General features: G+C 39.8%; 1 protein-coding gene across 1 annotated transcript in view; it reads right to left on the bottom strand.

Annotated features, from left to right (window-relative positions):
* The window catches only part of TTN (titin), a 256966-nt gene that overhangs the window by 12308 nt on the left and 228277 nt on the right, over positions 1-16381 (bottom strand). The window contains exons 241-265 of the mRNA XM_061379384.1: positions 15999-16295; positions 15309-15896; positions 14908-15210; positions 14438-14734; positions 13497-13784; positions 13113-13412; positions 12722-13024; positions 12248-12553; positions 10346-12112; positions 9960-10256; positions 8557-8844; positions 8165-8464; positions 6020-8086; positions 5621-5923; positions 5234-5539; positions 4850-5140; positions 4431-4730; positions 4012-4317; positions 3464-3769; positions 3082-3363; positions 2202-2795; positions 1798-2085; positions 1408-1707; positions 653-955; positions 58-360 (exon numbers count right to left, since the gene is read on the bottom strand). Coding sequence (XP_061235368.1) covers positions 58-360; positions 653-955; positions 1408-1707; positions 1798-2085; positions 2202-2795; positions 3082-3363; positions 3464-3769; positions 4012-4317; positions 4431-4730; positions 4850-5140; positions 5234-5539; positions 5621-5923; positions 6020-8086; positions 8165-8464; positions 8557-8844; positions 9960-10256; positions 10346-12112; positions 12248-12553; positions 12722-13024; positions 13113-13412; positions 13497-13784; positions 14438-14734; positions 14908-15210; positions 15309-15896; positions 15999-16295 — 11283 coding nt within the window. The remainder of the gene's footprint in view (positions 1-57; positions 361-652; positions 956-1407; positions 1708-1797; positions 2086-2201; positions 2796-3081; positions 3364-3463; positions 3770-4011; positions 4318-4430; positions 4731-4849; positions 5141-5233; positions 5540-5620; positions 5924-6019; positions 8087-8164; positions 8465-8556; positions 8845-9959; positions 10257-10345; positions 12113-12247; positions 12554-12721; positions 13025-13112; positions 13413-13496; positions 13785-14437; positions 14735-14907; positions 15211-15308; positions 15897-15998; positions 16296-16381) is intronic.

The raw sequence follows: 16381 nt of genomic DNA, 5'->3' as shown, positions 1-16381 counted from the left end.
AGGCGAAGATTTTTTTAGGACAAATTTCAATGAGAGTTAAGATTTGAAGTATCTTACCAAGCATTTCTGTTATTTTGACAGTTCCTGGCACATCAGCAGGTTCTCCTGGTCCACCAGCATTACAGGCTAGTACACGGAATCTGTACTCTGCACCCTGGGGTAGATGTGTTAAGGTGTATTCACGAATTTTGGTTGGTGTGGTATTGCATTTGGTCCATTCAACTTGATCGACCTTCTGCATCTCAATTAAGTAGCCAGTAACTTTAGAACCACCTTCATCTTCTGGTGGACTCCAAGCCAGGGAGACAGATGTTCTTGTAGTATCAGTTACTCTTGGATTCTGTGGTTTACCTGGAGGAGCTGGAAGAGAAAATCATATGGGAGAGTGGGATCTTGTTAATGAATGTTTAAAAGATGCAACAAATGCTAACTTGCAACATATGATCTGTATTACATCTATTGGATTTATGCAGGAAAACTTAGAATGAAAGTTTTTCACTAATATTTTATTGGTCTTCTCCAGTCAGAATCAGATTTGTTAATACACCCAGATAAATTTCCAAATTAGGGGAAGAAAAAAAAAAAGAGTAACTTTTACTAGTATAATTCCCTTCTGCCAGAATGTGCTTAATCTATGTAGAAAATCACTTACCAATTGGATCTCTGGCAACAGCAGACTTGGAAGGACGGCTGGGTTTCCCAGTGCCTCTGGCATTGATTGCAGTGACTCGGTGTTCATATTCTAATCCTTCAACCAAGCCAGTGGAACGGTAACGAGTCATAGTGACTGGAACTTTATTTACACGGATCCATCTATCTGCTCTAACTTCTTTGCGTTCCACAATATAGCCAGTAATCTGTGAGTCACCATCATCTTCTGGAGGATACCAAGTTAATGTCATGCCATCTCTAGAGATATCAAACACTTCTGGAGTGCCAGGAGGACCAGGAATGCCTGTAAAAACATAACCCAGAATTACTGAAGAAAGCATCAAATGATTCTACACATTAACAATATGCAACATACTGTGAATGACAATGTAATATTGATGTCCTATCAAAATCATTTTATCAGCAGATTTCAAAGTACTTTACAAAATAGGTCAGTGAAGTATTGTTTTTTGTAACAGGGTAAAGAAATTTTTCAAGGCTAATGGTAGACCTGAGCAGAAAATTCAAGTTTATCATCCAGGTTCTGTGCAGTGCATCTATAAAATCTATATAGATTTACAGATGTCTTTTTTTCAGTAGATATAAGAAGAATACTGTGCATCATAATGTACCATTTTATCTAGTAAAGGAAACAGTAACATCTAGAAAAAAAATATCTATGCATTGATATATAAGCCCATTAAAATATATATTTTTGTTTTTGAAGATAGAAAATAAGCAAAGAGTCAGACTTACGGATTCTGCTCTTGCATTCTATAATTTCAGACTGCAGGTAAGATCCAATTCCAAAGCGGTTTGTAGCAGCCACACGGAACACATATTCTGCACCTTCAACAAGTCTGGTGAACTTAAATGTTGTCCTGGTTACTGACTCTGAAACTGGCAGCCATCCAGGACGGTGAGCATCACGCTGCTCTACCACATAGCCACTCAGGGTAGCTCCACCATCCAGTTCAGGTGGCTCCCAGGAAATGGTTACATAATTTGCATCAACTTCATCAATTCGGATAGGTCCAACAGGTGGTCCAGGTTTGTCTAGAAAAGTGGAGAAAAGGAATCATATTGCTGATGTAACAAAGTTCAGATGGAGTAAGAGCATGGACATTTATTTTCATAAACCCTTACCGAGGATTATAACCTTTATCGTATCTGTAACTGTTCCAGTTGTGTTCTTTAGTTCAAGTGTATACTCTCCAGTGTCGTGTATGGTGGTCTCACGCACAGTTAATTTAGTCATTTTCGCAACAGTCTCCACTTTGATGCGTTCTGATTCTTTTAATTTAGAACCAGCAAAGAACCAAGATGCAGCTGGAGGTGGTCGTCCTTCGATTGGAATAGCTAATTCAATGGGCTTGCCAGCAGGTACATGAATTGTCTTCTGAGGTATTCCAGAGAAGTCAATTGTTGGTAGAACTTAGAAAAGAAAATAATAAAACATCCATTTTATAAATATCACATTTATTTCAGATAAGCTTCACCCTGGGTTTTTTTGGTTTTGGGGTTGTTTTTTTTGAACAGTAGGTACCTACCTTTTTGGTCTTGTACTGTCACTGCTGTGACAATCTCTCGTGGTTCTGACACTCCCTTCTGATTCTGTGCTCTGACCCTGAACAAATACTGTTCGCCTTCATTGAGAGAGATAATTGTATGCTCATAGACAGTAGGCTTCAGTGTCACTACCTTCAACCATCTTTCTGTTCCAGCTTTGCTGGCCTCAATAACATAGCCAGTCAACCTGCTGCCACCATCATGGGGTGGTTTCTCCCATGCAAGAGTAACAGTTGATTTAGTGGTGTCAATTACTTCAAGTTTTTGTGGTACCATAGGAACATCAGATACTAGTACTGCATCAGATGTTTCACAGGGTTCACCAATGCCATAAATATTTTCTGGTAGTACTCTGAAATAATACAAAGCTCCTTCTAGAAGTCCAGTAACTCTATAAAATGTCTTGCTGCATTTGGTAGTGACAGTCTTGTAAGCTCTCATGGAAGCTTCACGTTTCTCAATTATGTAATTGTTGACTGGGGCTCCACCGTCAATGGTTGGAATATCCCAAGTAAGTGTCACAGAATCTTTTGATACTTCCTTGATTCTCACTGCGGCTGGTGGACCAGGTGTATCTAAAAAAAAAAACACAAAACCCCACAAAGATTTTTTTCTTCCTTTTGGATCCTTTCCTTTTACAGTCACTCACTGCTTCTGCATAAAAAAACCCAGCTCTGGCATTTGATTTATAAACTAGCACAGCTTTAGAAACTATGCATTTCCCTTTGGATTAGATTGTTTCTCTGACTTCTCAAATGTTTTCATGTTATTTAAACTAAACTTCTTTTGGAAGTGAATGATTCTTGAGCAATGTGCACTATGAGTGATGAAATGCCCATACACAATTGTAACAGTACTTACCATACACTCTTACAGAAATAGTTGCAGATTTTTTTCCTGATTGATTTTCAGCCTCAATGACGTACTTTCCAGCATCATACCGATTAACTTTATCCACAACAAGAAGAGTGTAGCTGTCTGTAGTATCAATAATAGCTCGACTTACAAGGTCAACACCCTGCTTGCTCCATGTGATTACAGGAGCAGGTCTGCCAGATACAGAGACCATTAGGCGCAGGGAACCACCAGCTCTGACTGTAACTGTCTTCTTCAGGTCCTCAGCAAGTTCAAGTTCAGGTATTTCTGATGAAGGGTGTAAGAAATATTGAATTAATTAATCTTTTAGAAGTTCTAAAGGAAAATACAACTATTCCTTAAAATATACATTAGGTTTTCAAATTACCTATTCTTTCCACAGGTTCTATTTCTGCTGATGATTCACTAAATTCACTCATACCATTCACATTTGTAGCAGCAACTCTAAATTGGTATTTTTGGCTTGTTTTAAGACCAGTCACAGTGAACTCAGCATTCCTCAGAGTGGCAGTTGTATGTGGTCGATACCACTGTTCAGTACCTTCTTCTTTCATTTCAAGAACGTAGCCTAAGATGTCAGCACCACCGTCATATGTGGGCTTTGACCATGCTAAACTTATGCTGTGCTTAGTAGTATCCACAACTCTTGGAGCTGAAGGTTGTGCAGGAGTATCTGTGAAAAAGAAGAAAATGCATTTTACATTGGTGCAGGTAACATGTTACATTGAAAATCAATTTCTAAACAGCTAAATGCTAAATGCATTTAAAATTAGCTATAACTGCTTTTAAGTTTATTTATTCTAACTAGTTCAGTGAGATCATATGTGGTTTTGGGTATCTCAGTCAGTGCCAATGTGGTTTTATGTTCCATTATTATAAGGAAATATTAAATGTGTTTTAAATGTGATAACTTACATGATGGTTCTTTACATAACATGTATTGCGAAGCTTCACTAGGTTCACTGTTCCCAGCAGCATTCACTGCAGTGACACGGAACTGGTACTGGCTGCCTTCCATGAGACCCGTGACTTTCAGTCTCGTATCATAAATTGTGTAATCTCTGTTCACCCGTGTCCAGCGCAGACTTTTCCTTTCACGTTTGTCAACAAGATAGTTCTTAATCTCATTGCCACCATCAGATTCTGGTTTTGTCCACTGAATAATGATATGTTCCTTGCCAACACTCACTTCTTCAGGAGCACCAGGCTGTGATGGGATAGCTGGTTTGTTTTTTTTAAAAAAAAGGTGGAAAAAAATAATTATTTAACAAATTTTTTAGCTATGAGAAATATTCCACAAATTCTCACACAGACTGGAAGGTACTAATACTCACTGAAAGCATTCCTGGCAATCACAGGTTCTGTTTCAAGTGGAACACCAGGTCCATATTTATTGACAGCTCTCACACGGAAGATGTATTCGTTATTTTTAATAAGTTTTGTTACCACATATGATAAAGTCTGGCATTCAGCCTCAACAATAACCCAATGAAGTCTGCTGGTTTCACGCCTTTCTACAATATAGTGAGTGATTTGTGCTCCTCCGTCTTCCTCAGGAATGTTCCATGCCAGAGTACATTTCTCTTCCGTTACTCTGCTAACTGTGATTTTGCCTGCACATGGACCTGGTGAATCTGGGTAGAGATGAAAATAAGTATTGTCATTATCAGCTAAGGAAAAGCATCTCACTCATATTTAAAAGAATGTGGGGTTTTAGTATACTAAGTATGAATATTAATCATGGGATACATACCAAGCACTTTGACAATGACAGAAATTTGTTTCATCCCACTGGCATTTTTAACTGTTAGAGTATATTTTCCACTGTCACTTCTGTCACAGAACTTGATAATTGCAATGGCTCGTTTGCTTGTATATTGCAGAGATATCTTTTCACATAGATCCAATTCCCTGTCACCTTTGGACCAGAAGACTTTTGGTTCTGGTTTCCCACCAATGGCTGCATCGAGAACAAGATCTGATCCAGCCCTGATGGTCACAACTTCTCCCTGCAGTCTGGCATCAAGTTCAGCCTTTGGTGGTGCTGTCATAAGGAAAAGAAGATTAAAACAAATTACATGACAGTACTAAATACAGAACATTATGGTTTTAATTGTCCCAGGTGAATATATCTTACAGTATTCATCTCTGCAAATGACAGCACCAGTCGATTCGGATCCTTTGCTAATCACACCAGCAGCATTCTTTGCTAGTACACGGAATTCGTATGCTTCATCTTCACTAAGAGCTGTCACAGTAAAAGAGTTTTCTGAGACAATGGTATAATTGCATTTCAGCCAGCGTCCATCACCAGATTCATTATATGGTTTGCGCTCTATAATATATCCGATAATTTTACTTCCACCATCATAAAGGGGTGCTGACCAGCTCAGTGACACTGTAGATCTGGTGACGTCTGTTACTTCTGGTCTCCCTGGTGGATCTGGAGGAACAAAACAGAAAAATGTGAAATGCAATTCTATTTTAGCTTAAATAACAACCTAACCCTAAAAGTAATACTTACCAACTGGATTTTGAGCCACTACAGGTCTGGAAGCTTCACTAGCTTTGCTAACACCTGCAGCATTCAAAGCATATGTTCTGAATTGATATTCTAGGCCTTCCACCAATCCCATGACTTTGTAGTTGCATTCACAGCATGGCACTTTGTTCTCCTTCACCCAAAGGATAGTGTTGCGTTCCTTCTTTTCAACCCAATATCCAATGACTTTGCTGCCACCGTCATGATAGGGCTCCTCCCAGCGAATGGCCATGGCAGTTGCAGACACAGAATAGACTTCTGGCCTAGAAGGTGGGCTTGGTGGGACTAAAAAAAAAAAAAGATGGAGAGGGGAGGAAAATGTTAGTTGTTACAAATACTTCAGTCAGAGGAAAAAGGACAGATTTAAAATGTTTCACTTACCGAATGGATGCTCAGCAACTATCGTTTTTGATTCAAGGGGTTTACTAACACCAAATCTGTTTTCTGAGCTTACTCGAAAACTGTACTCCTGGTATTTTGTGAGATGAGCGACTTTGACTTGTGTACGCTTCACACTGGAATTTACCAGCTGCCATGCTGTTGTGCCAGATTCACGTTTTTCTACAATGTAGTTTGTAATCTCACTGCCACCATCATCTTCAGGTTCTTTCCAGGTCAACACACAGGATTCAGCAGAGACAGATGATATTTCAATTGGGCCAGTGATGGGACCTGGCCTTCCTATGACTACCACTGTGACAGCAAATGTTTTCACACCAGCAGTGTTTTCAAGTGTGAGGTAGTATTTACCAGAGTCACCTCTCATACTGTCCTTTACAGTCAATGTGGTTCTGTCTTTTGTTGTCTTGATAGTCACTCTCTCAGTTTCCTTCAGCCGCATCTCCTCAAGTTTCCATGTCACTTTTGGAGCTGGGCGCCCACTGATGGGTATGTCAATAGTAAAGGTGCTTCCAGCCTTGCACGTTATGAGCTGTCTGCTTATTTCACTGAGATCTGCTGTTGGTTCAATCTGTGGCTCCTTAATAATAACAGAAGAGAAAGCTTCTCTCGGTGCACTGTAGCCAGCATCATTTCTTGCCTTGACCCGGAACTCATATTCAGTGTTCTCCACAAGGCCTTCAACAGTGAAAGTAAGTTGTTTAGTTTGTCCAGCTGCAATCCAGGAGTCAGATCCTTTTTGTTTCATTTCAAGAAGGTATCCAGTAACACGGCTACCACCATCATGATCAGGTTTAAGCCAAGCTAAAACTACAGAAGATTTGGTTGTATCAACAATATCTAGTCTCTTAGGTGGAGCAGGTTCTTCTGTGGCTACAACTGGTTCTGTTAATTCACAGGGTTCACCTACACCATATTCATTTTCTGCTGACACTCGGTAGTAATATGGCACACCTTCTGACAGATCGGTGACCTTAAAGATTTGTCGAGTGCATTTTGAACTCACCACTTGCCAGCTACGACGGCTTGCTTCTCGTTTTTCCACAATGTAGTGATGGATACGTGAACCTCCATCCAGAACAGGAGCATCCCACATTAAAGTTATAGATCCTCGAGTCACATCTTTAAACGTAATAGGACCTGGTGGACCAGGTGTGTCCAAAACCTTGACAGTAAATGTAATAGACTTACTTCCACTGTTGTTTTCCACAGTAAAGACATACTTGCCAGAATCATTTCTATTGCATTCCTCCACAGTCAATGTACTGAATGAATCAGTTGTTTGAATGTCAGCACGCAAGCTGAGATTAGCGTCTGCTTTGGACCACACAGCAGTAGGAACAGGTCTTCCAGAGAAGGCAATAAATAGACGAATGCTTGCACCTGCTCTTACAATATGAGTCTGCTTGAAGTTTGCATCAATATCAATTTCAGGTGCAGAAAGCCTGTCTACAGTTTGGACTGAAGCAGGAATTTCACAACTTTCTCCTTTGCCAGCACCATTGACAGCACTAACTCTGAATTTATAGTGTTCTCCTGCCTCCAAATCAACAACGGTATATTTAGTAGCAAGAACAGTCTCTGCATTGACCTTCTGCCATGATTCGAGATCAGCTTTGCACATCTCAATGATGTATCCAATTATTTCCATGCCTCCATCAAAAACTGGCTTGGTCCACTCCAAGCTTACACTAGTCTTTGATGTATCTGTCACCTTGACAACATTAGGAGCACTTGGTGGGCTGACTGGTTCTCTACATTTAATCAGTTTTGAAACATCACTTGGAGGTCCAACTCCTGCAGCGTTTTCAGCCATGACATGGAACTCATACTCATTGCCTTCAATTAGGCCAGTTACTCTGTATCTGTTCTCAGTAATAGGCCTCTTACTGGATACTTTAACCCAGCGCATGCTCTTCTTTTCTCTCCTTTCTAGAATATACTCATTTATCTCGCTTCCACCATCTGACGCTGGTCTTGCCCAAGTGAGTGTGATACTATCTCCTGTTACGTTGGTAGGCTCTGGAGTTCCTGGTGCATCAGGGATAGCTAAAGAGAGAAAAATGTCATTAGAAAGAAAAAATGGCAACTCCACAGTTATTTCTAGAAGATGAGGTGGAGACTTACTATAAGGTATTTGTGCAGTAACTGGATCAGACTCCAATGGTCTGCCAACTCCAAATTTGTTCACTGCAGAGACACGGAACTGGTACTCATTTCCTTTAATTAATTTAAGTGCTGTGTAGCTGCAAGCTTCACATTTATCTTCAACTAATGCCCAAGCAATCCTGCTGGTTTCACGTTTTTCAATTATATAGTGGGAGACAGAAGCGCAACCATCATTAGCTGGAGGCTCCCACCATAACGTGACTTTCTCTCCAGTAATGTTTGTGAATCGTATTGGTCCACCAACTTTTCCTGGTGTGTCTGCAATTTTAAATGTTCAGAATTACAGTTTGTTACCACTTAGAATAAGATACTATTTTAAAAGAGCATGCTGAAAGTGTTTGGTGCAGTACCTTGTACTCTGATGGTAATATCTTCTCGTTTAGTGCCTGATGCATTTTTGGCTTCTACTGTGTACACTCCACGATGTTCCCGGATAGCATCTCTGATGAAGACTGTGCTATATCCAATAGCTGTAGTTATTTCTATATTCATTATTTTTTCAATCTCCTTACCATCTTTAAACCATGTCACTTTAGGTACTGGACGTCCTTTGATTAGAGCTTTAAGTCTAATGCTCTCTCCAGCTTTAACAGTAAGGCCTTCAAAGTGCTCAGGGCCAAATTCAATTGTTGGAGCAACTAAAAAAGGAAAATATAATTTAGTTCCTATATAGCTAAATACTTTTTCCTGATAATATTTTTAATGTACTAATGTCCTGGGTTCAGCAGTGGCAGTCAATTTTCTCCTTCTTAGTAGCTGGTGCAGTGCTGTGGTTTTGAATTTCATCCTGGAAACACCACTGATAACACTGATGTTTTTAGTTTCTAGCTAAGTCATGTTTACTCTGACCAAGGACTTTCTGAGTCTCATGCTCTGCCAGGGAGGAGGGGAAGCCGGGAGGAAGCAGAGACAGGGCACATGACCCAAACTGACCAAAGAGGTATTCCATACCACAGCACTTCACACCCACTATATAAACTGGGGGCAGTTACCCGGAAGGGTTAGATCACTGCTCTGTCGGGCGGGGTATTGGTTGGTGGGTGGTGAGCGGTTATATTCTCTTCCCTTGTTATTTCTCTTATCATTATTATTATTGGTGGTAGCAGTAGTGGTTTGTGCTATACCTTAGTTACTGGATTGTTCTTATCTCAACCTGTGGGAATTACATTCTTTTGATTCTCCTCCCCATCACTCTGGGAGTGGGGGGGAAGGAGGGGAATGAGAGAGAGACTGCATGGTTCTGATTTATGGCTGGGCTTAAACCACAACAACTAATTATAAAAAATTGTTATATATAGAATTCCTTCTGGTATTCTCTAAAAAGCAGTTTTTATATGAACTGTAAACTTATTTTTCCCCTAATGCACAAAGTGCATCATATTAGGCTGAAAGACACCATTAATATATACTGTTAGAGTATACTAAGCTACCTGAGGTACATTTTCATGTCTAAATTATTCAGTGCATCAGAATATGATACACAGTTTATGATTTCTTTCCAACTTTCCTGCTGCTGCTTATCCAACAAAAAGAGTGCCATGCCTTTCAGCAATTGATTACCTATGTTTGCCAGATTTGGGTCTTTAATTTAGACACTCCCACCTTGGAGTACAAACAGAAATGTTCTGAGTTGACTGGAAGGACCTCAGTCACACAATCCACCTCCCTTGGCCACCCATTTCCCATCACTACAGCCAGAAGCTCTAGCTGGCTTCAGTACCCAAATACAAGTATATTAAGAAATAGTGCTTACCGTTTTCATCTCTGGTCATGATATAGCCTGAAGACTGTGAAGGTGGGCTGATTGTACCAACAGCATTTCTTGCAAGCACTCTGAATTCATATCGGTCCCCTGAACTGAGTCCTGTAACTGTATATTGGCATTCACTGACATCAGTAAAGTTACATCTGAGCCAACGGTCTTCACTTCCTTGCCGTTTCTCAATGCTGTAAGCCACAATCTTACTGCCTCCATCACGTAGTGGTGGGGTCCATTTAAGGGTGACTGTTTCCCTGGTGACATCAATGTAATCAGGAGTACCAGGTGGGTCTGAAAGGAAAATAAGTAAAATTCATTTTATTACTGCTCACACCATATTCTACAAGGGCAGCATTTTCTTGGATTGATCTTTCACTCACCCACTGGAGAGACTGCCAACATAAATTTGCTTGGCTCACTAGCTCGACTTAGACCTGCAGCGTTTTCAGCATATACTTGGAACTGGTAATCCAGGCCCTCAAGCAGTCCAGTAATCCTGTATTCTCTGCTAGATATTAATGCAACATTAACCTTTTGCCACAAAATACTGTTTCTTTCCTTCTTTTCAACATGGTATCCAATAATCTCTGAGCCACCATCATAAACAGGAGCATCCCAAGAGATGGTCATTCCATCAGCAGTTATGTTGTATACAACAGGCTTGCCTGGGGCACCTGGTGGTCTAAACTGATGCTTTGCCACAACATCTGCTGAGACAAGAGGTGGACTCACTCCATATCTGTTTTCTGCGCGAACTCTAAACTGATATTCAGTGTCTTTAACAAGGTTTGGTACTTTGAAGGTTGTTCTTGCAGCACTTGAACACACCAATTTCCAGTTCATTTGTGAAGTTTCTCTTTTCTCAATACTGTAGCCAGTAATTTCTCCTCCACCATCATCATCAGGAGCTTCCCATGACAAAACTACACTATCTGCTTTGATTTCATCTAGTCTTAAAGGTGCTTTTGGCTTAGATGGAGGCCCAAGAGTGATGACAGTGATTGTGAATGTTTTTCTGCAGACTACATTATCAAGAATTAAAGTATATTTGCCACCATGCTCCTTTTTCGCATTCTTGATGCTTAAGCTTATTTTGTTTTCAGTTTTCTTGAAACGAAGATGTTCAGTTTCTTTAAGAGGCAGGTTGTCTTTCAGCCAGCTCATTGATGGCTTAGGTTTACCTTTATAGGGCAATTCAATAAGCAGATTATGTCCAATTCTCACTGAAATTTGACCTCCAGGAATATCAGAAAGATCAGCTTCAGGTGGTATTATATGTTCTTTCACTGTAATGGGTCCAACAGTAACACCATCACTCTTGCCTTTTTCATTTCTAGCAAAGACCCTGAATTCCATGACAGAGAGCTCCTTAAGTTTTTCAACTTCAAATTCACAGTTTTTGCTTGTGCCTGCATATGTCCATTCTTTTTCTTCCTGCAGTTTCTTTTCAATAACATAGTCTGATATAATGCTACCACCATCATAGTCAGGTCTGCTCCACTGCAATTTAACAGAAGTCTTTGTAGAATCTTTCATGGCTAGGTCTTTTACTGGTCCAGGTATGTCTGCAGCTTTCACTGGTTCAGATGTCTCACAAGGTTCACCCAGTCCAATTTCATTTTCAGCAAGAACACGGAAGAAGAACGCAGTCTTCTCTGACAGGTTAGTTAGCTTAAAGGTAGTATGAGAACACTTTGTTGTTACAGTTGACCAGGCCCTCTTTGTAGCATCTCTTTTTTCAACAACGTAATTTGTTATTTCAGAACCACCATTGATGAGAGGTGGTTCCCATACCAGTGTAACTGTGCCACGAGAAACATGCTTAAGCTGTAGCTTCTGGCAGGCAGATGGCGTGTCAAGTACTTTTACATTCACAAATGTGGATTTTGCTTCTCCAACTCCATTTTCTATTGTAAGAACATATTTTCCTGTATCATTTCGGGTAACTTGAGGAATAGTAAGTAGCGTAGATGATTCTGTGTTCTGGATGATATATCTTTCATCAATCCCAAGATTCTTGTCACCCTTTCTCCATGTGACTGTTGGAGGAGGTCTGCCTTTGAATGGAATCATTGTTTGCACATCTTCACCTGCTTTAGCAATAATAGAGGTCTGGAGAGCAACATCCAGATCAATCTCTGCTGCCACTGTGGAAATAAGTAAAAATTAATAATCCATTCTTGGAATGTAAAATTAGAAATGCTTTGGAAAAAAACAACAAATAAACAACAAAAACAAAACAAAAAAAAGACAAAAACCAACAATACTGAAAAGTACAGTACCGAGAATATCTTTAGCTTGAACAGGTTCCATCATTTCAATAGGCTCTCCTTGTCCAGCACAATTTACAGCAGACACGCGGAAATAATAATTAACACTTGGCTGAAGGTGGGATACAACATACTCAGTTGTTCTCACTTCTCCCTTAGTACTGACTACAGTCCATTCTTGCTCTTCACCTTCTCTTTTCTCCACCACGTAGCTAGTAATTGGACTTCCTCCATCATAAGCAGGTTTAACCCAGCCAAGGGTGACAGATGTCTTGGTTGTATCCACAACCTTCAGCTTTGTTGGTGAGCCTGGCTTATCTGTAAGTGATAGTTTATGGGGAATGGGGGGAGACAAAATAGAAAACACATTTACAATTAAATATAAAGAGGAATAAAATCTGCCCTCAGTTCCATTGGTGCAATCCCATCCTAATTGCTCATCCATTGGTTTCTAACCAATTAGAAATACCGCATGTTGTATCTTACCAATAGGATCTGCAGCTTTGTAGAAATCAGAAGCTTCAGAGAATGGCCCTTGTCCAGCAGCATTGACAGCACAAACTCGGAAATGATATTCACTGTTTTCAGTCAGGCCTGTTACTTTTTGTCTGGTGTCCCGAATGGTTTCTTTAGTAACCTTGAACCAACTCAGACTCTTCTTGTCACGCTTCTCAAGAAAATATCCTGATATTTCACTGCCTCCATCAACAGTAGGCCTATTCCAGACAACGGTCATAGAACTTTTGGTTATCATTGTGACTTCTGGCACACTAGGTGGTCCAGGTGTAACTGAGTGAAAAAAAATACATGAGTAGATAAGTACCACTCACAAATAATATACAAGATGATTAAGTTGCATAAGTTATATGTTTCTTACCAAATGAATTTTTGGCTATAACGGGTTCAGACTCCAGTGGATCACCAACTCCAAACTTGTTTACACCACGGACACGGAACACATATTCATTTCCTTTGATAACTTTTGTTGTAGTTATGATACACCCCTCCAGTTTTTCAGAAATTAAAGACCATACAACCCGACTTGTCTCCCGCTTTTCAACAACATAGTGTGTTACAGGTGCACCACCATCATCCACTGGCGGGTCCCACATTATTGTAATCTTTTCAGCAGTGACTGTCTTAAACTGTATAGGTCCACTTGGGGGTCCTGGCTTGTCTGTGGTAGGCAGAAGAAAGCTGTTAAGTATTTATTACTGAGTTATTGTTTAACAGTATAATACAATTGTATCTTAAGACATACCAAGTATCTGTAGTCTAACATGGGCTGATGCTGAACCCATGGCATTCTTCAATTTTAATTCATAGGTGCCACTGTTCAGTCGAGTTGCATCCTTGATAAGTATAGAAGCAAATTCTGTTGTGTTTTCAATAGACACTAGTGCACTGGTTTGTATCTCATTGTTATTTTTGAACCACTCAATTGTGGGTATAGGCTTGCCTGAGATGCCTAGTTTTAACTTAACTGAAGTTCCTGCTTTATATTTCACCACTTCTGTATATTCTGGTGGCACATCGATTTCAGGTGCACCTTAAAAAACATAAGAATAAGTTTAAAACATACATATTTTAGACTTGTTTTTAACAAAGCCAAAAATAATTGTATTTTACTTAAGCAAATTTACTTAAGCAATCTAATTACAGGCATTTTAGAAATACAGACTGAAGTAAAGATAGCATGTATAACTTAAATCATAAACCTAGAACAAGTTAGACCTAATTCTAACAAGAAAAGGCACCCACGTATATAACCCCTATGGCCTGGGTAGACTTTCTGTTGCTTGAAGAATAAAGATTTTCTCAAGGAAGTGGTGGAATCACCATCCCTGGAAGTGTTCAAAAAAGTATAGATGAGGTCCTCAGCGACATAGTTTAGTTGTGGTCTTGGCAGTCCTGGGGTAGTGGCTGGACTTGATCTTAAAAGTCTTTTCCAACCTAATTGATTTTATGATTCTACGATTCTATTCTATGATGAGACTTTAAGAGCACAGATACAGCCAAAGGTGTTCATTACAATCATGTCCAAATAGCTCACAGATATTCAAGCTTATCGAATCAATCAATCACTGTAAAGTAACCTTCCATATTTAAAAAGAATATGGTTCTACAAAACAGCACTGCCTTTAAGCTTCCTACCGCTACTACCACAAAATAGTACTGTTACAGCATTGCAAAAACACTTACCATATGTATCCACACATGTGATAGGACCCACAACATCTGAGGGGTTACTAATGGAACCAATAGCATTCTTAGCAAAGATCCGGAATTCATACCGGGAATTCTGTGTCAGACCAGATATTGTGAAATGAGTCTCAATAACATTGGTGAAGCTAGCTTTTGTCCATCTGCCATCTGGAAGATCACGTTTTTCTACGATGTATCCAGTGATCTTGCTACCACCATCAAATGCTGGCTTCTTCCATGTTAGAGTGATAGCAGTCTTGGAAATATCTGAGACACGAACATTTCTTGGTGGTTCTGCAGTAGGAAACAACACAGTATTGCTAATGAATAACAGCTGTTTTGGATATTGGCTTACTGTACCTGACAGTATATCACGGTGGGGACTGGGGGGAGCTGAAACCCCAACCAAACAAAAACAAAACACTACTTAAATGGTTGGGCTTCTTTATTTTCTAGGACATACATACCACAAGCATCAATTGCAAGGACTGGATCAGAAGCATGGCTTGCTTTTCCAATGCCAGCTGCATTTTCTGCATAAACCCTAAATTCATAGATAAGGCCAGCACTTATGGTGGTGACTTTGAAGTGAGTTGTGCGAATGAGAGTTTTGTTAGCCTTCTGCCATAATATGCTATTCCTGTCTTTCATTTCCAGGTGGTATCCAGTGACTGCACTACCACCATTAGTGACTGGTTCATGCCATCCAACAGTAATACTCTCTCGGGTTACATGTGTGACCCATGGTGTGGAAGGAGGTCCAGGGGTAGCTGATGACATAAAAAGAAGTGTTTAATTATTAACAATAATATTTTAAACATCAGAGCATTTAAACATTGACCTATAGCATGAGAAGCATATTACTCACTGTAAGGAAGCTTAACAACCACACATTGTGAGTCTATGTGATCACTGATGCCAAAGCGGTTCTCAGCTTTGATGCGGAATTGGTATTCTTCTCCTGTTGTGAGCTTCATAACTTTAATAACAGTTCTAGCAACAGTTGCAGACACTTCAGACCAAGCAGCAGTACTCGTTTCTCTTTTCAGTACAATATAGTTGGTAACTTGACTACCACCATCATAAGCTGGAGGCTGCCATCTGAGTATTACACTCTCTTCAGTGATATCGCTAAGGACAACAGGACCAACAGGAGGACCTGGTCTATCCAGCACAACAATATTAACAAATGATTTTGTGGTGCCACTTGAGTTGGCAGCAGTAATGTCATATCTTCCAGCATCAGCAGCCACACTTTCTTTAAGGTTAATGATGAGACTATCTGCAGTGGTTTCTGTGTGAAATCTCATGGTAGGTTTCAGTGGAGCACCATCTCTAGACAATGTCACCTTTGGCACTGGTTTTCCAGAAACTGGAATTTCAACTTTCAGGTTTGATCCCGCTCGAATATATACAGTGTTATGAGGGAAGCCCTTCATGTCAATCTCAGGAGATTCTGAAAGAGAAAACATTTTCAAACCATTAAGAAATTTCATTCTTTTTAAATATGAATCCGATTTCATGTGTATCAACCCTTGTCTTTTGTCAGGAAACATACCTAATTGTTCTTTAACTGTAACAGGGACCAATAGTTCCTTAGGATCACTTAAACCAGCTTGGTTTTCTGCAGACACTCTGAAGAAATAGTCAACATTCTCCTTAAGACCACGAACAACATGATGAGTTGTCTTCACAACTGCAAACTTAACCCATTTTTGCTGTCCTTTCTCAAGACCTTCAACCAGATAGCTCACAATTCTGCTTCCACCATCATGTTCTGGTTTTAGCCATGAAAGAGAAACGCTGTCCTTTGTGACATTTGTTACTCCAAGTTTTTCTGGTGGGCTGGGTTTTTCTGAGAGAAAAAAATGTGCAACAGATTAAATAATATAGCAAGTATTTACATTTTATATTAGCAATTACACAGGAGTACCATCTGGA

This window comes from Neopsephotus bourkii, unplaced genomic scaffold (assembly GCF_033783945.1).
Source record: "Neopsephotus bourkii isolate Nb327-2 ecotype Australia unplaced genomic scaffold, CSIRO-AGI_Nbou_v1 NB_196, whole genome shotgun sequence".
NCBI classification, from domain to species: domain Eukaryota; kingdom Metazoa; phylum Chordata; class Aves; order Psittaciformes; family Psittacidae; genus Neopsephotus; species Neopsephotus bourkii.
Note: the sequence above shows the minus strand (reverse complement) of the source record. Positions and strands in the feature narration are given on the sequence as shown.